Source organism: Equus asinus, chromosome 6, assembly GCF_041296235.1.
Source record: "Equus asinus isolate D_3611 breed Donkey chromosome 6, EquAss-T2T_v2, whole genome shotgun sequence".
In the NCBI taxonomy this organism is placed as follows: Eukaryota; Metazoa; Chordata; class Mammalia; order Perissodactyla; family Equidae; genus Equus; species Equus asinus.
The window spans coordinates 38862628-38886491 of NC_091795.1; the positions used below are offsets into that span (position 1 = coordinate 38862628).

The window sequence follows — 23864 nt, forward strand, 5'->3', positions numbered from 1 at the left end:
ACGTCTGCATGCTTCATAGAGGAAACTGTTAAATCAATTAGCTGGTAGTCTCTAAGGGGCTATGTTGTACCTGGTCAGGTGCCATGGGGATTCAAGAGAATAGAGGATGAAATGCTTGCTTCTTCCTGAGAAGTATCTAATAAAATGTTAGAAGTGAATAGAAACAAGCCAGTTCTTTTCAGGTCTCCAGACCCTTGTATATGTTATTGCCTCCTCCTAGAAAGTATGGCTCTCCATACTGTGGAGACAGTATGTGGTACACAGCTCTCCAAAGGTGTACACACCAACTCATCCTGCAAGGTCAAATTCAAATATCACCTTCACTGAGAAATTTACCGACCTCCATGGCCAGGCCGAAATGCCCTCCTGTCTGCTCCATGCTTCCTACACATTCTAACTCTCCTGCAGCACCCAGCACATGGCCTCTTCATTATCCTGTAAGTGTGTGCCTCTCCCACAAGACACACTACTCCTTCAAAACATGAATGTACTGAGCTCTGACCTGACACATAGAAGGGGATCAAATAATGCTTATTGAATGAATGAATAAAAAAGCACTCAGGAAAAAGCATGAATATACAGATTTGTATGTGCCGAGAAAGGAAGGTTGCACCCATTATTGAAAGTGGGTGTGAGAGTCCTAGATAGTGCTATGATTAAAAGCAAAGTAAAAAGGGGAAAAAACAAAAAAGCAATGCAAATTCTCCAAAGACAGACTGCCAAGATCAAATTTAGCCCTATAGTTGGCAGATGAGTTGCTTAACTTCTCTGAGCCTCAATTTCCTTATCCGGAAAATACGGATCATAACGGTAGCCTGTTTCAGAGAGTCGGTGAAAGATAAAATGAGTTAATATACAGAAAGCACGTAGGATGGAACTTGGCATTTCCCAAGCTCAGGGTGTCAGCTGATGTTTCTCTTAAGCAAGAGAGATGGGAGAAAGACTTTCCCTTACTGCCTCCTGTATTGTTTGAATTTTTACTCCAAATAATTACATAACAAAAAGAAAAAAGAAAAATAAGATAGCAGAACTTCTGCTTCCAGCAAAATGGCAGACTAGATACCCTAATTGATGCTCTTGAAATTAACTAAAAAATTCTGGAGAAGATACCACAAAAAAAAGACTTTGTAAATGCATTAATTATGTGGCAAGAAAGTGAGGAATCTTCAGCTCAAAATTTAAACGAAGGTAGGATTTTTAAATTTTGGACAGAACGACAAAGTTAACTTTTGTCTTAAGAGCATTTGACCTTGACTTTGACTCACAGGGTGTGGGGACAAGACACAAAGCCTAGGATCTGCTCAAGGTGGGTTGTCTAATAGGGTGCCTTCTCCTAAAGTTGAGAAGCGAAGGGCTTCACCCTCGGTGTAAAAAAAAGAGCTAGAAATAAATGCCCACCCCGCCAGGGACTGCAAGGAAAATTGCCCATCTCCAACCTTGGTGCTGAGTCAACAGAAAAAAAATTCTCTCCTGAAAGTTTGCAGCAAAAAAAGGAGTCTTCACGTGAGTGTGAAGGCCAAATTCACGTCAATTGGTTGGTCTAAAAAACCTTACACTAAAATCTAGTTCACAGTGGTCCCAGCCTGGAAGTGCTCCCAGGTTCTTGGCAGAAACTATTGCAAATCTTCTCTGAAGGAACCCACCTTCAACCCAGGCATCAGTGAATTCTCACAGGTAAAGTTCCAAGGACTATAAGCAGGATACAGTCAAGATGAAACAGGGAGTGAGACAGATCATTGTGAGTGAGAACTTAGAGAAGCAGACCCCCAAAGACTTCAGCTATTGGAGTTAATAGAGACAAAGAATACTAACTATGTTTATTATGTATAAAGTAGTGAAAAAGAAGGTTAAAAATATGAAGAGAAAGTGAAAAATATAAAGAATGACCAAGCATGCTGAAAAATAAGCAAATCAAAATTATAAAAATGAAAAATAATGAGTTAAAATGTAAATCAGAGGACAAATCTAGTAACAGGTTAGAAATGCTGAATAGAGGATTGATGAACTGGAAGATTGATCCAAAAAGATTATCCAGAATGAGACAGAAAAATGTAGATTTAAGAAAAAAATTAAGTTGATAAGTTGTCGCCATGTTTCCTTTTAATGTTTTACCAGATTTAGAAACTGCATAATTGTAGTCCTTCCCAATTTCATACCAGTCCATCCTGATACAGAATATAAATTGTTTGCTAAAGATTAGGAGATCTATCAAAAGATTCTTCCCAGAAGTCAAAATATTCCTAAGAGTAATTCAAGAATTTCAAAATTAAATTGTGCACCATAGAGCTTTCATTGTTTTTCCTCCCTTGTTTTATAGGGATTAAGTTCAATGTCTTTTGGTTTGCCAGATTTGTATTCAAAACTTGCAATTTTCTAAAAGCTTCAGAAGCGAAACTTTTGGGATACTCCATTGAAAACATTTTCATGATGATTTTCAATTAATTTTAAACAAAATGCAACCAAAACTTAAGAGGATTCAATTCCAAAAACTTCAGTGCTATTAGTTAGGTTAACTCACAAAGCAATTTGCAAATACTCAAATACTTCTAAAATCTACTGAAGTATACTTTCATATCCATCATTAACTTTATCACCAAAAAAGAAAAAAATAGTTCAGTTACTCTGTACCTACAAAAATTTTTCAACAACATCAGCTTCTGTTTCAATTGGTAAAATATCACAACTTGTTTGGACACAGTGGCAAATTATGTGTGTCACAATCTATTCCAAGTACATTTTTATTCCATAGGTTTCTTAATTTAGTAAGAACATTATTTTTAGCATATTGTATGCATATTAGAACCCAAACAAAGCAAAACAATTTATCTTCACTGTTGCAGTTTGAAATGAATTTATGATAACAATGTCAGTTATTTCACCTTCCAAAAACTTTGAATCCACGAATTGGATTAAAAAAGAGTTGAACCATTATTGGAATTAACTAATTTCCTATTTGAGAAATCTGCTGACACTCACATAAAATTATAATCATTTAGCTATTTGCCAAATTCTGCTAACTGAGCCAACATCTTAATAGCTATCACTTGAACTTTTGTACACGCACAAGAAAAATTGGAACTGAAAGTGAGTGAAATTAATTTAGAACAGTCATTTAATCTAAATGAAAAGTCATTCTTCACAGAATGATGGGCAAATGCGCCATTTTCACTGCATATGTTATATGAACATCTTTGGGCACAGTAGTCTTAAAATTACTAATTACCAACTTTTTGGTGTAGATGCTACTGCTTCTTCAGCAGATTTGTGCCTTCTGGTTTTCATGTGTTCAGTGATAACACTTTGGCCCCTAGAAGGTAAATGTCTAAAATCCCTTTGTGCAGATTACACGTTCCTCGTCAACTTTCATGAAAAACAGAAATCTAGTCCTTAATTTTTCATTGAACACACGCTTTTGTTTATTAATAACATTGCTGACAAAAGATTTTTTTAATAAGAAAGCACTATCAATCAATTAATCAGTTAGTTATGGATTTGCACTACACGATAAAAGCAAAGTCATTGTAGAAAGGGTACGCAAATTACTCTCTACACTCTCCAGCAGGATTGCTCAGCCTCTATCCTGCTCACGTTAGGGGTAATTTTTCAGGTTTCCCACCAACCCTGCCACCTATGATCTGGTGACCTAGGGCCTTACAAGGCTGCAGGCAGAGGACACAGCATGACTGACTGGTAATGAGGCATTTGGCAGGGCCTGCAGCATCAAACAATTGTCCCACCACTACCTGGGTCCGAGGACACTTCATTTTATCAGTGATGGTCCTGCCTGATGTACTTGAGTGGGAGATATTATCAGGGCTGGGGTTTTGCCAGGGGTGCTAAATTTAAGGGGACATAAAAAATTCAGCAATCAAGACAAATAATATCTTAATGCAATATATTAAAATATCAAAATTAATGCCAAAACTCTATGCTGAGTAAACTGTCAAAATTTTCAATACAGACAGGATCTAGCACTGCTTGTACAACCCTCACAGTGAGCACCTCACTCACCTCACCCTAATCCCAGGTCATGGATCCTGCGTCTGTGGGGCGAATAAAGGCGATGTGTAGGAGAAGAGAGGCTGCCCTGCATGAAGAGGGGGTGAAAACATGCCGTGATCCGAAACCCCCTCCCACCCCACCCTTCTGTCTCAAGTGCCCCTGATTTAAATTTTCTGCTATCAAGATTAAAAGTCAAGCCAAAAACATACCAATCATGCTGGGGAAGAGGACGGCAGAGAATCATGGAAACCCTCAATCCACCTTTGTGTGACTGTGGCAATCTCTATATAGTCTACTAGGCCTTGTGAAATGGATGTTTCAGCCCCACAAGAAACACGTCTTTGATGTTGCTCACACAAACTTCAAAATCAGTCAGAAGAAAACATTAACTAACTTACTATCAAGGCCACACTGCATGATAGGCTGAAAATTCAACCCCATCTCAAATTATGGCCAGCTAGATTTTCCTATGTAGTTGACCAGAGAGGGTTATTCAATACTCCAGTGACACCAAAGACCAAAACGCACAGTGCTGACAATGCCCTAAACTGTGAACTTCTTCCCTTTATTGTTTCCACTAAAATCATAAAGTTCAATCAATACAATTCCTTTTTCCCTCATAGTAATTAAAATCTCAAAGAAAGTACATCTCAAACTTCTGTCCTCTCTTTGCTTCTTACTCTGCCACTGGAGCTCATGTGGCCTCATCAACACTTCCCAAATCAAATTTCTATAAATCTGAGTCTCTTATGTGTCACTATGCTCCTCCTTTCCAGGTGTTAGTTCCAAATCCCAAAAGTGGGAATGTCACCAAGGACAAGAATTTGACAGTGGCATCATCCTGTGGACCAGGGGATGGTTATCACTGTGTGTGTCTGTCCCATGCATACCAGCACAGGCTCAGGACTGGTGTCCCAAATGCAAGCATGAAGATCCTTTACAGGAAGAAAGCAGTGGTTAGAGGTGTGCCAAACTAGTAAGTGGCTTCTGTTAATCCTTGGCCAGAGCTTGCAGCTGAGGATGAAACGGTGTATTACTTCACTCACCTTCCATCACTCTGTGGACTTGCTGTCATTTCTTCTCTCAATTAGAAAATAGGCACACTCTATCTTCCTGCTCTACACCAGCTACCTCCATCCCTAGTCCAACCACTGAGGGGTAGGATTTCTATTGTGAATAGTGGACTCCCCGTAATTAGTTGACTAATACTCCTACTGTTGCTCATTCTCAATGGTAACTGTCTGCTCACCCAAATCTGGCCCACCTCTGCTGGAAGAACACTGAGGTTATTATACTTGTTTTGGACCTTCACTGCCTTTTCCCCTTAGTTCATTTCAAGCCTTATGCATGTGTACTTTCTTTTTTTTATATATGCACCTGTGCTAACATCTGTTGCCAATCTTTCTTCTTCTTCTTCTCCCCAAAGCCCCTCAGTACATAGTTGTATATTCTAGTCGTAGGTCCTTCTGGTTCTATTATTTGGGTTGCCACCTCTGCATGGCTTGATGAGTGGTGCTAGGTCCACGCCCAGAATCTGAACTGGTGAAACCGTGGGCCACTGAAGCAGAGTGCGTGAACTTAACCACTCAGCCATGGGGCCAGCCCCTAGTCATGTGTATTTTTATGGTAGCCCTGGCTGGAGACTCTCTATCTAAATCATCTTTGAACCACATGGGTCCTTCTTTGATCACAGATGGACAGGACAGCTCAGACAACAGTCAGCTACATCCCCTCCTTCAATTCACCCTAAATTGTCATAGGCTCTTGGTTCTATCTGTCTTTGCATCTATCTCTTATGGTCGTGTTGACTGTGCTCTTGCTGTCAGCTGGCACTTTTTGAAATGAATCCACTGACAGTACTATGAATCTATATTGGTCTTGGAGGCCAAAAACTTGTGCTTTTTAGAATTGTGTATAACGTAGCAATGAGGAACGAGGGGTTTTGCTATTGCCAAAATGTTTTAGTAGTATGTGAACTTTGGACCATCTCTGTTGGCTGCTCAAAGGCCTCCTTGGTTATAGTTTGTGAGCTTGAGTTTAGTTGAATAGGCAAAGTTGCTGGTCAAGTGATCTGGCTAAGTGAGGTCCCTGGATTTTGGTGATTTAAGAAGTGTCCTAGAAGAAAACCCTAAATGATGAAATGTTAGTGACCTCAGGTAGACAGACTGTGTCCTCCTTGAGATGGAAGAGAGTAGAGAACAGAAAGGGAGAGGGTGAAGCAAACTCTTGTTCAGAGGAAGAGCTGGAGATGTAGAAACACTGAATTCTGTACAGTTCTCAACATACTGGTCAATGCAGAAGTTAGCTGACAAATACTTACTGAGAATTTATTTAAGGGTTTAATGTCAAGAGACAGGAAATTCTGAAGCCCCAGGTCCAGTGAGGTCACTCCTACAGGATGATCTTGGATGTCTGCATAACAGAAAATGCTGAGGGGTAATTAATCTCACTTGATGGTCTCATATATGTTAAGACTGGGAGGAACAAAGGTGTAATACATATGTATGTCTCCTGCCACATTTATTTTCATTCAACAACCATTTATGAAGCCCCTGCTATGTGCCAAGAAATTTGCATATTTGTTTATTCAATTAAGCTTTCATCGACTATTTACTACATCCTAAGCACTGAAGGAGGCCAAGGATGCCAACGTGAATAAGTCACAGCAACTGCCATCTTCAAAGAATCTGTGGAGGATGAAGAGAGAAGAGATAGTTATGCAAATAGATAAATAAAGTGAAGTGTGTTCTGCACAAAGTTAGAGATCTTCACAGCAGTAAAAGCAGGGCACCTAACCCAACCACAAAGACATGATGACTGGGTCAAACCATGAAAATAAATAGCTGTCAGCCAGAAAGAGACAGAAGAGGAAAAACATCTCAGGCTGAATGACCACTGTACTCACACAAGAGGCAGGATTCAGCGTCATGACTGGCAGCTGACCACCTTACTGACGGCTTGTGGGCTGTAAGATTTATCCACCTTATGAGCTCAGTATGTCAAAGATAAAGAATGTTTCTGAAGAGTGCACACTGTTCTATGGTTCGAATTCCTCCTGCTCTTCACTTCCCATAAACTAGACCAAAGGTCAGCAAACTGTGACCCAGGGGCCAAGTCTAGCCCCCACCAGTTTCGTAAACAAAATTTTATAGGCACAAAGTCATGCCCAATAGTTGCCTTGTCTGTGGCTGCTTTCACACTATAAGGACAGAGTTGAGTAGTTACAACAGAAGCTGTACGGGGCACAAAAATTAAAATATTTACTATCTGGCCCTTTACAGAAAAAATTTGCTGACTCTTGAACTGGGCTATTGCAGCCCTGCTCTCAGCTGTCATCCCTCCTGGTCGTTTGAACCCAGGAAGACGTGGTCCCTTAAAGGAAACTTGTACCATCCCAGGAGGAAGTGAGTGGAGATAAGGGAGGGCAGAGACTGGACATGGAGGGGAAAGACTGCAAAGAAGGGCCCGGTAGATCAGATCTCCTGGCAGAGGAAAGACATCCTCTCTGCCAGATGATTTAGGGCTGGTATAGGAGGAAGTTATGAGGACACTGCAGCTTGTCCCAAGATTGGAATTTTTTTTCACAATAGGATTGTTTCACTCTACCTTTTTTAAAAAAATGTGCAGCCTTATTTTTTGACAGATTTAAGGGACTATATGAAGAGTTCTTTTTATAAAGCATAAACATGCAAGAGGAAGATGGCCCCTCAGGTTTTGCAGCTGGGAGGCCACATACAATTAAAATCAGAACCAATGGCTCTCTGTGGAACTGGAACAACCTCAAATGGAGAACATAATCCACAATCCCACACAGCCTCCAGACCCCTGACTCTGGCAGCCTGTTGATTAATGCGTGAACTAGAAAGATGTTTCATTGACTGCCTTCTCATCCCGTGAGCACAATGCAGTCAATAAATATTTATTGAATATATTTTCCTAAGGCTTGCAGCACTGGCTCAATGATAACATAGCCAAATAAGCAAGAATTGTTCAGGTTGGCTACAAATAAATATATAAATGTATGTTAATGGAATCCAAGCTACAAATAGATAGTAGGAAAGAAAAGATGCATCCGTCTGTGGACAAGTCATCAGAGAGGTACTAGATTTGGGGTGAATAAGAAAGAAGCATGTCACACAAGCCACAGAAGTGAGGACTGCAGGAGAGAGAAAGAAGAAAGAAAGGGAGAGAGATTTATAAGTGGCTCTATTTTGGACAAATGAAAATATATACATTTTTAAAGCAAATCTCTTTTATTCTCTCTGGCTTTGTGTGCGTAATACTTTCATCTGTCACTGAAATGGCTCCTACACTCATGAAACGGCAGAGAGTTAACTGAAATGGGCTTCCAAATTGCAATTTTTGCAATAAAGATAAAATATGGCTTTCTGCCACCCATTTGGAGTTACAGCACCAATATGTTGATGCCCCAGTTACATTAGATTTGGAGTGGTGTATCACCAATTTGGGCACGGAGATGGGTGTTAGGGTACATTTATTTAAGATTGAGCATTTAGCCTAAGTTAAAAGTAAATTAAAATCTTTTGTCTGAGATATTAAAGGGGCAAGGTAATTACCAGCATCTTCCTCATGCAGCCTCTTCAAGCTCCTGCGAAGTCTGAGAATGCACAGCCACAGAGAAAACAGGAGGCTGAGTGGTACTGGAAAGGAAAGCCATCTTCATGGCTATGTAGCCAGCCTTGTAGTGGAAAGCTCTTGCCTCTGGGAAATGATCCAATAAGCAATCCTACAATTTTAATGCAAACACTCAAATAGATTCTGACCATGACCATCCAGGCCCAGCCCTTCACCAAACTGGAAAGAAGACAACAATAGTGGTTACATAAGTCCACCACCATTGGCTCTGATTCTGGGTTCCCCATCCAGCACCAACCCATAACTAAAGAGGAAACCAACACTTCATCACTTTCAGGCAGCAAGAAAGAGGCAGATCCAGGAGAGAAATCAAGACTTCTCAGGGTTCTTTTTAGGAGACCGCCCCAGGAATGGAAGGTCATCAGCTCTATGGTGTACTGGGCCTCCCTTGGAAGTAGCTGTGGCCCCTTGGGGTAACCTAAAGAGGACAGGCTACGCTTGATTCACTGAATCTTGAGAGTTGTCTTTGCCCTTTTGGTTCTCTGCAAACCACAATTGAATGATAGGCTTTATAGCCACCAACTCAGCCAGGGAAACTTGCCCAAAGATTTATAGATTACTACTCACCCCTACCATGAATCTCTTCCAAGTCTCTTCCTAATTCCACTTTCTCCTGACTTCAAGACCACTTACCCACTTTCTCAAAGAAGTGGAAGGAAAAGATTCTGGGGCTTTTCTGCCTGGGGATTATCATCACCTCTGATCATATATGTAAATGTTGATCTGAGGCATCTTAATATCCAGCCTCCATGGAACACCTGCAGTGGCAGCACTCTTAGAGACCAGAGAAGAAAGCCTATGTCCCTAGCAAGAAACTGTGAAGAAAGATATTCTAAAGTTTAGGATAATAAAAGGATACTAAAGAAGCCTTCAGGAAAATGGAGCCATCAAGTTTCCAGGACAGAGTCAAATCTAATCATATCTTGGAGAAAGGAGGAAGGCTCTGAATGCTTTCTGCCCTTCAAGCTGGATGCTCAGCAGGCCCACCCCAAATCCAGCTAAGCACACCTCTTTAAACCCCTCCAATAGTCCACCTGCCATTCCAAGCTCTGATTACCTCTGCAGCCTCCCTAAGGCTCTAAAGCATTTTTGTGAGATTACCACTTGAGGTCACACATCCTACTGTCTTGTTTTGTGACTGCTTATTTATGCGCCTTCTCTCCCTGGAGAAATTAGAAGCTGAGAGCCCAGAAGGAAACGCTGTGTTCTGCGTGCAGCAGGTGCTCAGTGCAAATTTGTAGAGCGCGTTCTGAATGAAATTGCTTTACTTGTAACCCTGGCCCCAGTTCTGGCCTAGAGATCCTAGGAGTCCAAAGAATGTAGAGAAAGAATTATGTGGAATTACGTGGAGCCAGCTGACAGCTGTGCTATTTGTCTGCTCATTTCTGAAGTCTCCATTGACCATGCTGTCTCATGGAAGCCAGAAATACCTGCATGTCAGAGAGTCAAATGTGTGATTCTGAGGTTCTGTCAGATAATATTTAAACCCCAAAGGCGGCATAAGACATAATCCCTACTCTGAAAAAAAAATGCATATTTTAAGGGATGGATTCACAAACTTTGCAAGAAAAATACACAAAGGGAGATCACTGTTAAAATGAAGGAGGCAAAATTGATGTGATTGTAATTGATATGAAATGCTGATTGGAATATTCATTCTCCCTAAAATCTCTGCTGCATCTCAGAGGCGGCACACAGATTTGACGAATGGACAGCCATTCAAATCCCAGGTGAGAGGAGGAGGAACGGCTCCTGGCCCCAACTCATCATTCTCTTTGCGTCCCCCTTCCTGCAACGGGGTTTCACCCCCCTGCTCTTTGATATGCTCGAGTGTGTCTGTCTCAACAGGTGGAGACTGTCTTTCTCTTCACTAAGCCTGTGTTGTTAGTCACACACTGACTTCCAGATGTTCAAAGAATTGATGAAGATTTCTCCAGGAGTTGTTGTTTTTTTGCTGCCTTTAGGCCACTGCTTTTTCATACATACACAGTCCCCTCAAATTGTATGGAATCCTGTAGGATTGCTAGCCTTTTAATTTGCCACATGAGGACTTTAAAAACTACTGTTTCTATCACCATTATTCCTTAATCCAAAAAGGATAAAGATAATCTTTATCTTGAGTAAATTTATAACATTGTCCTTATTTTTCTAATTTCACTGTAAACCACTGACATATGGGGGCATCATGTCCCCACCATGAGTGTTCCAATGATGAAAACCTCTCCTGAGATGTTGCTAAATGGGTTCTAAAATATTAAAATCTGGCTGACTTTTCTCATGGATTTTAGCATTTTATGTTGTAAAAGTCATAAAGCTTAAGGATAGAGTATGAGAAAGGGATCAGAAAGTAGTAAAAATCACCAGGGATCAAAGGGTTTCCGGAAATTTTTCATTGGCAGGAACAATGCATAATCGCTAATGCAGATTTTGGTGACCAAATGGGAACTTTGTCCTTTCTTCTCTGCTCCAGATACATGGCCATCATCCATCCCCTCCAGCCCCGGCTGTCGGCCACGGCCACCAAAGGGGTCATCTGTGTCATCTGGGTCCTGGCTCTCCTGCTGGCCTTCCCCCAGGGCTACTACTCCACCACGGAGACCTTTCCCAACAGAGTGGTATGCATGATCAAATGGCCAGAACATCCCAACAAGGTTTACGAGAAAGTGTAAGTACAGACTACTCCTGGGTGCCTTCTGTGCTCTTTCTTCTCTCTTCTTTCTTTCCACAGTCTTTTGTTGGTTAGGGTTTAATGTGTATCTGGAAGCGTTCCTCACAACTGCTCTGGTATCAGGTTGATGTGTCCATAGTTATCAGGGGACGATTATGTCCCAAATATAATTTTGGGCTTTGAATGAAAATTTTAAAACCTTAAGACCTGGATCCTGTTATAGCACTCTATTTGGGGGCTCTTCCGTATCCCTCCTGCCTTTTACCAGCCACTTTGCCCTGCCAGTGTCTGCAATTTTCTGCCTGGTAACTTTTTCCTAAGCTACAGAATGCCACCGGGTCCTCTTGCACAGCATCTCGGAGGGTGGGTGTGTTACCCCCACTCCCAGCAGCTCTCAACAACCACTGATGGGAGGTGGCGTAGGAAGACCCCAACTTCCTCACCCCTTAGGGGTGCTGTCTCTGAGGTGCGTGTTTTGCACTGTGCCCAGGGTTTCCTTTTGGTATTAAGTTTCACTCACCCTGGTGGCAGCTGGCTTGATGACACACACTTTGGTGGCCACTTTCCCTTCCCTGTACCACTGCCCCACTCCCTACTGGTGTTCCTTTCTCCTCTCAAATAAGTCACTAGCACTTGAATCTTTATCTCAGGATCTGCCTCTGGGAAAAAAACAAACCAAAACAGCTACCTTCCAGGATTTTACAGTTGGAAAAATGAGACGTACACATAAAAAATGCATGGGAAGGCAAAGCCAGCACACTGAGACCTTATAAATTACAAGTCTCCTACAGGGCAGGCCTGCTTATCTTCCAGGGGCCTGACTGATCACATTTAGGGTTTTTCAAAGCTATCCCAGCGATTTTCTCCAAGACTTCTTATCCTAAAGGCAACAATGAAATGGCTTATTCTTTGTTTTGTTCTGCTCAAGTGAGCAGCAATGTGACATTTATATTACCATCAGTTTTCTGGACTGAGAGCACTTTGATGATGTGGGTCCTTTTGAAAGTCCTCTATAGTTCTCCAGTCTTGGGTGTATTATGAGAATCATAAAAGAACACATGTTAGAATAAGAAGATCTGGGTTTTAATGACAAGACTGCCAATTAGTAGCTATGTGACTCTGGGCAAAGATCACAGTCTCTTCTTGTTGTTAAAATGGGAGATGATAAAGCACTCTTTCCCATAAACAATTGTTGTGAAGAGCAAACAAGATAAGGTACCCTCACCTTGTAAGCTATTAAAAGCCATGCAAGATGTAAGATATTGTTATTGAAACAGATTCATCAGATAGCAATGTAATCGTTACAGGCCTTTAAACTTATTAAGTGGTAAAATGAGATGCTATACCTGGCAGCCCCCTAGATCCAAGGGTCTGAAAGCCTGTTTCACACAGTTATCCTGCTGCATCCGTTCCATGGAGCGTGGAAATATGGCTTGCCAGAAAGCAATACATAAAGCTCAGACTTCGCCTTCCAGACGCAGACTGTGGGATTCAATTGATCAAGCAGTGGGGGGATGAACGCTCAGCCTAGAAGGAGACATTGAAAATTATTCTTTCAAATGAAACTACAAGCCTGAGCAGGATCTCAGCGGGAGAAAGAACATAGCTTTACAAGCCGTACAGGACCCGTGAACATGTTAAAGCCGGAAGGTTCCCTCAAAAGGGGAAAAAAAAGAAAAGCGCCCTCTGAATTAAAGTTCATTATAGAAAATGCCCTGACTTCACAGACGGTAGCTCAGTTCTTAATTCTCGTGATCTTTTCAAAGTCTGGTCCCCTTCCCACAACTTTTGTTTCAAAATATTCACAGTTCTTTTATCTTCCAACAAATTCAAAGTTTAGCAGGGAAATAAAGGTTCATTTTCCCACCCATCTCTGGGGTCTTGTCCAAGAAACAGTAGTGTTTAATTTTTGAACGTTTTGCTGTTTTATTAATGCTTTGCTGCTTATCAATGACTAGAAAGCCCCTTTGAGACTCAAGACGTGTTGGGTTGTCTGACCTCTTTGCTTTGAGAATTTGGGGAGCTGCTACTGGATGCATGGTTAGGTTTGCCATCACTGTTAATTTCATGATTCTAACCTAAAAAATAAGTCTGGATTCAGAGCATCTGATGTATAAAATGTTTGTGGATGCAGTAGTAAGGTGAAAGAGTCCATCTTTCCCGTTCACATATGAGCTGTGATGCAAATGTTAAGTGCATACTAAGCTTTACGTAAACCTATTTTCTGTCAGTATCCTTCGTAATGCATTACGATATATTTTTAGGGAATTTAAAATTTACCAACTCTAAACTAAGTACTTAATTATATTCTCTTCTTCTAGAATTGATTGCCATTTCCACAGTACATAATAATCCTAAATTTGAAATCAGAAGGAAGCTATTTTGAGGCAGTGTGATAATTAGGATAAGAACATGAACTGTGGAGTTAGATGCAGGATCATCTCCAGCCACATCACTGTCTAGTTGAGTCATAATGGGTAAGTTATTTAAGCCTCGAAGCCTAATGTACATTCCACATAAGGATATTAAGAGAAGTCAATAAGGTACGTGCTTACTCCAGTGTCACGTACATGGTAAGAGTCTGGTGTATGTTAACTACTGTCCTTAGCATCATTCATTGATCTGGGTACACGGACAGATGACTGGCAGCAGATTGTGTGGTAGGCAGATGCTTAGGCGCAATTTGTCTGATGACTAATTTGTGCCAGCTAATTACCTAAAAAGATTTTGTGAAAAATCTTAGATTGCTGGGTTTGCCTTCTGGCTGCAAGGTGAACCTCCAATCCTGGTCATTCATCATTCAGACTCGTTATTAATACATGGATTAAATTAAGCACTGTTAAGAAAAGACAATCCAATAAAAAAAAATAGGCAGAAATTTTGAACATGCAGCTCACAAAAGGAAATATCCAAATGACCAATTAATATATGAGGAGACACACAACTTCATTCGTCAGTGAAATGCAAATTAAAACTATAATGAGACTTTATTGCACACTCATTAGACTAGCAAATGTTACCAAGTCTGACTAAATTAAGCATTTAGAACTTTTGGCAAAGATGTGGAACAATAATGTCCTTTGTAGACTTCTAGAAGAAGTATACATTGATAAAATCACGTTGGAAAATATTTGTAGTATCTAGAAAAGAAGAAGGTATTCCTATCCTGTAATCTTGCAATTTCACTCAGGTATAATTACCCTAGAAAATCTCATGCGTGTACATACCCAAATGCATCCAAGATAATGTTCATATCACCATTGTTCCTAATGCCCCAAACCGAGAGGGAATAAGGTGTGATCAAGATTACTCACTTCTCGGCCTTTTGGCTAAGATCAAGTGAAGAAGGGACACTTAGAGATGCTTCTGAGGGGATGGCATTATTCTATTTCTTGAGGACAGTGGTAGTAGCATATAAGTGTTTCCTTAAAAATTACTCATAATCCCAGGTAATTGATTTATACCTTTTCTGGAATGTATGTTTCTTTTTTTAACTCAAAATTAAACAGCATTTAAAGGTTTTTGCTCTAACAAGTGCTCAAGAAACTGCTTTCCTTGGGATAACCCCCAAAGTTTCTCCATAAGAAATTATCGTCTGAGGTGAGGGGCTTTGCCGGGATGACATTATTCCTAAGTACTCAGCTCTGAATAGGTCCAAGTGTGGACGGGCCCCACTTCCTTCTTATGTTTACTTGACTCTTTATTTCGCCTTGCTCACTCCTATGCTTCAGCCCCCCTGGAATATTCACAGCTGATCTAAGGGGATCTAGGACAAATGCTTGTCCCTGGAGAAACGTGACGAATGTTAACCAGAGAACAGGGCCCATGCAGTCCCCACAGCCCTCTCCCTTTGCTGGTCTACTTGTAAGCATGATCTCCGGGCTACAGAAGGCTGCAGAAACACTTGGTTCATCCTCCTGGAAAGTCATTTAAAACTTTATTTTTCATTTAAAAATATGAAAATATTATGGAGTATGGTGAAAATTCCTATCATTTCCTTAATCACCTATATTACTGCCATTTACAAAAGGCTCTAACATTTGAATGGATATCCTTCTAGTCTCTGATTCCATCTCTGGGGAAATATTGTTTTTAGTTTCTTTTGCAGTGACATATATATATATTTATAAGTCAACACAAACGTAGATTGTTTCCCCTTTTGGAACACAAAACATAGCTTTTTATGGACACTGTTCAGTACCCTGTTTTTTTAAACTTAATATGTCTTGGAGATCTTTTCATATCAATTCATAAAGAGCCTCTCTACTCTTCTTTTCAGCTACACAGTATTCCATATTGTGAATGTACCATGTTATTTAACCAGTCTCTCTTGATGGACTTTGGATTGTCTCCAGACTTTTGCAATTAGAGAGCCGCCATAAATAACCTGTACATAATCATGCAAGGCTATCTGTAGCATAAAAATCCCAAAAGTGGAATTGCTGAGTCAAAGAGATATGCCATTTTAATTGTGATATTTGCCATCCGTGTGGGATTGTACTGACTTGCAGTCCCACCAGCAATGTTTCAGAGTCTCTGGTTCTCCACAGCCTCACCAAAAGAGTATATTGTCAAGTTTTGAGCTTATTGCCCATCTGATGGGGAAAAAATGATGTCTCATTATAATTAAAATGTGCATTTCTCTTCCTAGGATGGGGTTGGACATCTTGTCATAATTTAAGAGCCATTTGTATGTACATCTTATAATCTGCTTATTTCATTTACCACATCATAAACAGTTTCCTGTGTCATTAAACGTGTTTCTACAACTTGATGTGACTATATATGCACATATGCGTAAATATATGTATGATAACTTTATTAACTAATCCCCTCCTTTGAAAACTGATTACTTCAGTGCTCTCTCTTAACCTACTAGTAAGATGAAACAGCAAACTTCAAAGTGAGCTGCCTCAAGCTGCAACCCTAGATTCCTGCAGGGACCAGATCAATGTCCTCTGCCACCCCCTGTTTATGTTTACAATCTGCACTTATAGCAAATTATGCTAACATTATAACATTCATCAAAGCTGGGACTTGGGCTTGTTATTAACACGATATTTTCACAATTTGTAATGGTCCTGTCACAATTAGAAAGCTGGTAGCTGAGCCATGCCTGCTCTAAGCAAAACTGTGCCACCACTCAGGAAGTCCTATAAAGGTGGAATTGATGGGCTGGGGAGGAAGAAAGAGTTCATGGGAGACCAAAAGTGACTCTTCCTGGTGAAGAAAAAAGCAGTGAAAGGAAGATGAAAGTATAAAGAAGAAACATTTGATTTTGCAAGAATGCATTGACCACCCTGTTCTAGTAAACCTAGGAGCAGTGTGCAGTAGCTTTCAAAGTTACTTGGAGCCAAGCCCATTCTTGAGGAGGCTCTACAGGCTGTCAAGTTGCAGTGGTTCTGGAAGGTTCTAGGGCAACACCCCTGAGAACAAGGAAAATAAACAAGCCAACACCAGGCCCAAGAAAAAGTCTGTAATGAGGATGAAAAATGAGAAATCATCCAAAAGAATGAGATTTAGGCTGGCTGGGGAATTTCAGCTTCCCTGAATCATTTGTTAATATTGGTCATATGTCATTTTTTGTTAATTAAACTTGTATATATATAACTTTGCAGTAGCGTTTTAGCAAGAAGTAAGACAAGACTGTTCTGAATTCCAAATATTACCATTAGCATTGGGAAAGGAGGTTATGCCAGAAAGCAGCATCATTCGTGACTCTAATTGCCTGGAGAATTTTATGGAAGAGTACATGAATGTGGCTATATTAACTCTAATATAATTCTCTGGAAGTACTAGTTATAACAGAGACTATAAAAATATGCCATTGTCATGATTTACAACATTTGTAATGTTATGACTCATTATCAGATATTAGCTGAAAATTTTGTATTTATACATATTCTTTACTTTCATTAATAATAATGAAAATTGAAAATCAACTAATTGACAGAGAGTAAGAGGGAAAAAGAGAATATTAGAAAATGTCCCTGCGGCGTTACTTCTTATATTTTCCACCTTCTTGATTATTTTGCAAATAAAACAAAGAAGTGTGGACCCTTTGCCAAGCTGCTCCAGGCCTTGGCCAAAGGGGTGTCAGCACACTTGTGTTTCCAGGACTGATTGTTTATGCTGGCTGTTGTGATTAATCTCCTCCCCTGTCACCTGCTACATTTATAGATAGAGCCCAGGGCACTTAGTATTGTCACTGCTGTTGATGAAAAGCAGTTAAATCAAGAATGAAAATTGAGGGCCGGCCCAGTGGCACAGCAGTTAAGTTCACGTGTTCTGCTTTGGCGGCCCAGGGTTCACCGGTTCGGATCCCGGGTGTGGACATGGCACCGCTTGGCAAGCCATGCTGTGGAGGCATCCCACATACAAAGTAGAGGAAGATGGGCACAGATGTTAACTCAAGGCCAGTCTTCCTCAGCAAAAAAGAGGAGGATTGGCAGCAGATGCTAGCTCAAGGCTAATCTTTCCCCCAAAAAACAAAGAAAGAATGAAAAGTGCATTGACACTTCAGGGAAAGATGGTAGCATAAAAACAAGGCCCTTACTCCTAGGAAGAAATTAGAACGAACAAAGTAAAAAAAAGATGACAGAGAAAGAAAAACCTACATTAATGCAGAAACTAGGAAAGTTGCCATACAAATGGCAGAAATTTCATTATGTTTCTGGTAGATATTGTGCAGAAGGAGCCAAATATGAGACAGCCATCAAGGGCTGTCATGGACAATATATACTAGCAACCACTAATTGGGAGGTGAAAATGTAAGCCTGAGAAAGATGGGACCACCCGATTTAGGATCCCTGTGGGCTGCCTCGATCAATTTCCAGAGGCAGCTGCCCTTAGACTGAGAAAGTGCGAACAGGCCGGATAGCATAATTGACAGTAAGATAAAATGGGTGATTTTCTACAAAACTGTAAATAATCAAAATGATGCAGTCTCAGAAGGGAGAAATGAAAATACTGTTCAAGAATTACATTTATAAAGGCACTGCAGTCAAAATTTGTGCAGAGATATTCTTTGAAATACCCGATAAAGCTCTTCAAGAGTTCAGAACCATATGAAGAACTTGCAAATTTATCATACACGTTTAGTATGACCTAAATGTAAAAAGCTGACAAAGAGAGCTCCAAAACAAACCTTCAGGCCAATTCCATTTACAAAAATAGATGCAAACATTCTGATTAAAAGATTCACCAAAAAATTTCAGAATTATTTTTAAATAGTGAAGCTTCGTTTTTGAGAGTCAATTTTTCTGGCAAATAGGCTTAGTCAGTTATCAGAAAATCTGTTATTATATTTCATCAAATTGATTGGTAGAAGGGAATCATCATATATATGTCTCAATAAATGTCAAAAATAAATTTGTTAAAACGAAATATCAAAGAAAAAAGTAGCTTATATCAGCAATAATCCTTGAGAAAACAAAATAGATGACAGATCTCCTTTACAAAAGAAAGAAAATAAAAACACTCAGAATAATTAAGAAATAGTCAGAAATTATATAAAGAAAATGAAAAACATCATGCTATTTTAGACTTTATTGAATGGCATAAGAGAATATTTGAGAAATACATTTTACATGATTCAGGGGCTGGCACTGTGGCCAAGTCGTTAAGTTCACGTGTTCTACTTTGGTGGCCCAGGGTTCGCTGGTTCAGGTGCTGGGCCCAGACCTACAGACAGCTCATCAAGCCATGCTGTGGTGGCGTCCCACATAGAAGAACTAGAAAGACTTACAACTAGGGTATACTGCTATGTACTGGGGCTTTGGGGAGAAAAAAAAGGAGGAACGTTAGCAACTGATGTTAGGTCAGGGCCAATATTGCTCACACACACACAAAAAGTTTGAATATGTATTCTTATTATCTCCTTGCTTAACAGGAACTGTAATGTATGATACACACCATTCTTGCTTTTTCCATTAACATTTTCTCTCAGATATCCTTTCCCACCAGTATAGAGCAAGCATTCTCATTTTTTCTTTCCAACTGCATAGTATGCCTTTGCATGGATAAAACACAGTTTATTTATCTGGGATGATATGGATGTATATTTGAACTGCTCTTAGTGTTTAGCTATTTCAAATTATATTGCAATGAATAGTCTCCACTCTGATAAGTTTTGCAGTAAAGAAACTTAACGCTTTTGCTTAAACCTTGTGTTTCCCAAGCATATTTGATCATAGAATCCTTCTTTTGATTAACCCCTGTTAGCATTCCCACAGAAATATTATCCATAAAACATATTCTGGAGAAACCGGGCTAACCATAAAGCTGTATTTCTTTCTCACAACTTGAAACCAATATAAATTCCAAATAAGCTGAGATGAACAAGAGGCTTTTGAAGCATAACGCTCAAGGCAAAACCAAAATGAAAGCGATTGCTGGTTTGAATAGAGACGCAGATCTAGATACAGGTATAGACGTGTTAAATTCTGTATATCAGGACACTCCAGGAGGAAGTTCAACAAATGACAAACTGGGGGGGGAAATGTAAGGTATGAGACAAACCATTAATATAACTAACATAAAAGAGCTTTAACTAATCAATAATAAGGCAAGGGTCAAAAACCTAACAGCTCATGAAAGAGTATGAAAAACTGTATTGTAATAATGGATACAATTTTCTCTTTATTTGACTGGCTCAGATTAAACTTAATGAAAATGCTACGTATCAACAAGGTTCTCGGGAAGGTGGGTGCTGTCTGTACGCTTGATTTGGATCAGCAATTATATTCTTAGGAAGTCATTAGAGCAAGAATGTATATGCAAGATATTGATAGCAGCATGGTCTATGAGGGTGTAAAATGAGAAACAAGTGCTCATTCATAGCAGACTGATTAAAGCAATGTGGATCATCCACACAAAGAGAAACTATGCAGTCACTAAAAATAACATTCGACAAGCGTGATCATTAACATGAAAATATATTCATAATATTGCGATCAGTAAAAAAAACAGACTTCAAAGTAATATGTATAGTGTAACACCACTTGTGTGTTTTATAAAGTGTGTACATGTACTTCCAGGTTATAGGGGAAAAGTCTGGAAAGCTATATAGCAAAGTTTAATGCTCAATATTATCTTGGAAATGGGATTACAGGTCACTTAAAATTTTTATTTTTGCTTATCTGCAATTTAAGTTTCTTCAAAATGAATATAAATTATTACCTACATGGCATTTTTTAATTCGGCAATGTGAAATTTTCAAGGCATCCCACCACTAGAATAAAAATATTAACGCTTGAAAAAAATCACTAGGGAATAAAGAGACGAAACAAAAATGAATATTTCAGCAGAAAAATAGTTTGGCTATTTGTAGAGTTATTAGACCACAATCGTTTTCGCTCTAAATTCTTTAGACATTGCTCCTTTGTCTTCTGGCATTTAGTTTTGTGAAGAAATCTGATGCCATCTGATCTTTTCCAATTTAGATAATTTGTGATTTCTGCCTGCCTGCATTTAAGATTTTTCTTTATTCTTTATATAAAAACACAACAGAATATACGTATTTTGAGATTTGTATTGTATTTTTCCATCATCGCTGAGACCTTCCAATCTAAACTTAGATTTCTAGTTCAGGGAAATTTTCTTTAAAAAAAATTTTTTTTCTTTAGGACCGGTCTGGTAGCTTAGTGGTTAAGTTCACGTGCCCCACTTGGGTGGCCCAGGGTTCACCAATTCGGATCCCGGGTGTGGACCTATGCACTGCTTGTCTAGCCATGCTGTGGTAGGTGTCCCACATATAAAGCAGAGGAAGATGGGCATGGGTGTTAGCCCGGGACCAGTCTTCCTCAGCAAAAAAGGAGGAGGATTGACAGCAGATGTTAGCTCAGGGTTAATCTTCCTCAAAAAAAATTTTTTTTTAATTGCCTGCCCTCAGTTCTGCTGTACTTTGCAGAGTTAATGCTATGCATAACTTGTCTCCCTCAAGTCTACTCACCATGTCCCTTACTATTTTACTAATCTTGGTCATTTCTTTCATCTTTTGGCTGTCTTCTGGGTGAATTCTCAAGCGTTTCTTATGAAATTGCAGGATCAACAGATGATCTGCTCTTCACTACTTCCGTTTCATTTTAAATTCTGCAATCATGTTTTCCTTTGAAAGTATTGTTTCCTGCCCTTTTCATAGATGCAACAGCCTCTCAAATATTGTTTTAAAAACAATTAGGGGATTACCTGGAATTTCCTTGTTTCTTGAAGTAAGATCTTTCACAAAGAGACATTTAATTCTTACCCAGATTGGTTTCCATTGTCGGATCTGCCAAATCATTTTCTCTTTTTGCTCACCCTTATAAAGTGTAGCCCAGTGTGGGGAGTGAAGATGGATTCGGAGTTGTAGGAGGTCCCTCCTCAAATCTTTCAACTGCAGAGGAAAGGAAAAGAAGTAAGCATGGGCTTGCTGTGCTTTTCCTCTTCCCAGCTGCTTCCCCCCGAGCTGTAGGGAGAAATCCCAGAGACATTCAGAGCCCTGACCCTCTTCTCCAGTCATTAGAGTTTCTGCCCTCAGCTGTTCATGCCAATGGGAGGCTGGGCACTGGCCCCTGAGCTGGCAGTTTCTTACCCTGATGCCTGCTGAACATTCCAAAGCTGGAAGCAAGTTCCCGGTCTAGCCTCAAGCATTCCCTGGAGCCCTTCCTCAGCTCTACCCCGCAGCCTTCTGCGCTGGGGCACTCCCTTACATTTGTTTTCCCAAGTGGATTGTTCTTTCTGCATCTGGCTAGACTCACTCAGTCAGATCTGAGCTGCTCGGTAACCTGAAGGAATTCACTCTGGCCGATGGATGGCACCTTGTACTCTTTTCTAGAGCTGAAATTCATTTTTACATTTCTTCGACAATTTCAGGGACTATTCCAGAAGGAGAAGGAATTAACTATATTGGGCCTCAACTAGAGTATTACGTCCAGATTTTGAAGTGATTCTTTTTTATATTTTCCAACTAGTAACATAGCCAAATAATTTGTTTTTATGAGTTTATCTTTTATCTAGCCGCTGTATTGATTCTAATAGTGTTTAGGCTGATTTTTTTCTTGGAATACAATCATATCTGTAAATAATAATTTTTGTCTCCATCTTTCGAGTTGTTATACCTCTTATTTCAGCTTCATGTTGTACTATAATGATCAAAACTTTCACAGCATTAAATAATAATGATTTTGATTTTCTTACTTTTCTGGGAATGCCTCCAAAACTTTACCATTAAGTGGGTTTGTGGTTATTGGTTTCACAATTAAGATGAATACTGGAAACTTTGTTGAGAAGGTTGTTTCTCAATAATCATACTTTTTATTATTTTAAGAAGCATCCATCTATTCCTAGCTAGATAAAGAGTTTTACCAAAATATATCAGCATCTGTTGAGAAAAGCATTTTTTAGGGTACCCTATGGATGCAAATCATTGTAGTTCTATCCCTGAGACTCCTGGATAAATCTTAGTTGGTTGTGAAATATTGTGCTCTTATTATACTGACTAGTTATGTTAAATAAGATTTTTATATCAACATGCAAAAGTAATATTTATCTTTTTTTGTGCTGTCTTTGTCAGGTTTGGGTATCAAGGTGAGGGATGCTTTTGAAAACCATACTGGTTTTTGGAAATAGCATTGGAATTAGCAAAGGAACTCATCCTTAAAACCAGCTAGCCCTAGAGCCATTTATGGGAAGAACTCTGTATTTTTAATTCTATCACTGCTACTTTTAGTGTTTCTGCTTTTCCAATTTGTTAATTTATACTTTTAAGAAAAAAATCTATTTGATAGTGACTTTTAATTTAATAATATACAACTATATACCATCTTTCAATTTTTTTAAATTTCTGCTTTCTCTATTTTTATTCCAAAATACTTTCCAAAAAGATTATCCATTCTGCTTTTTGTTCATTAACTTTCGCTCTTTTTATTGGGAAGTTTCGTGTGTACAACATTTTAATTCAGCTTCTGTATACACTACAGTGTGCTCACCACCAATATCTAGGGGTTCCATCCATCACCATACAATTGACCTCCTTTACCTGTTTTGCCCTCCCCTCACCCCTTTTCCCCTCTAGTAACCACCAATCTGTTCTCTGTATCTATGTGTTTGTTTTTGTTTTGTTTTATTTGTTTGTTTGGTTTGGTTTTTTTATATTCCACAGACGAGTGAAATCATATGTTATCTTTCTCCATCTGACTTATTTCACTTAGCATAATGCCTCAAGGTTCACCTATGTTATTGAAAATGGCAAGATTTTGTCTTTTTATGGCTGAGTAGTATTCCATTGTGTATATATGTCACATCTTTTTTATCAATTCATCCATCATGGGCACTTAGATTATAACCATATCTTGGCTATTGTAAATAATGCTCCAGTGAACATAGGGTGCATATATCTTTTTGCATTAGCGTTTTTGTATTCTTCAGATAAATATTTGGAAGTGGAATAGCTGGATGATGTTGTAGTTCTATTCTTAATTTTTTGATGAATTTCCATAGTGGCTGCACCAATTTACATTCCCACCAACAATGTATGAAGATTCTCTTTTCTCCACGT

General features: G+C 39.4%; 1 protein-coding gene across 1 annotated transcript in view; it reads left to right on the forward strand.

Annotated features, from left to right (window-relative positions):
• TACR1 (tachykinin receptor 1) overlaps positions 1–23864 on the forward strand; it is a 148560-nt gene that overhangs the window by 64366 nt on the left and 60330 nt on the right. Inside the window, exon 2 of the mRNA XM_014847277.3 lies at positions 11129–11323. Coding sequence (XP_014702763.1) covers positions 11129–11323 — 195 coding nt within the window. The remainder of the gene's footprint in view (positions 1–11128; positions 11324–23864) is intronic.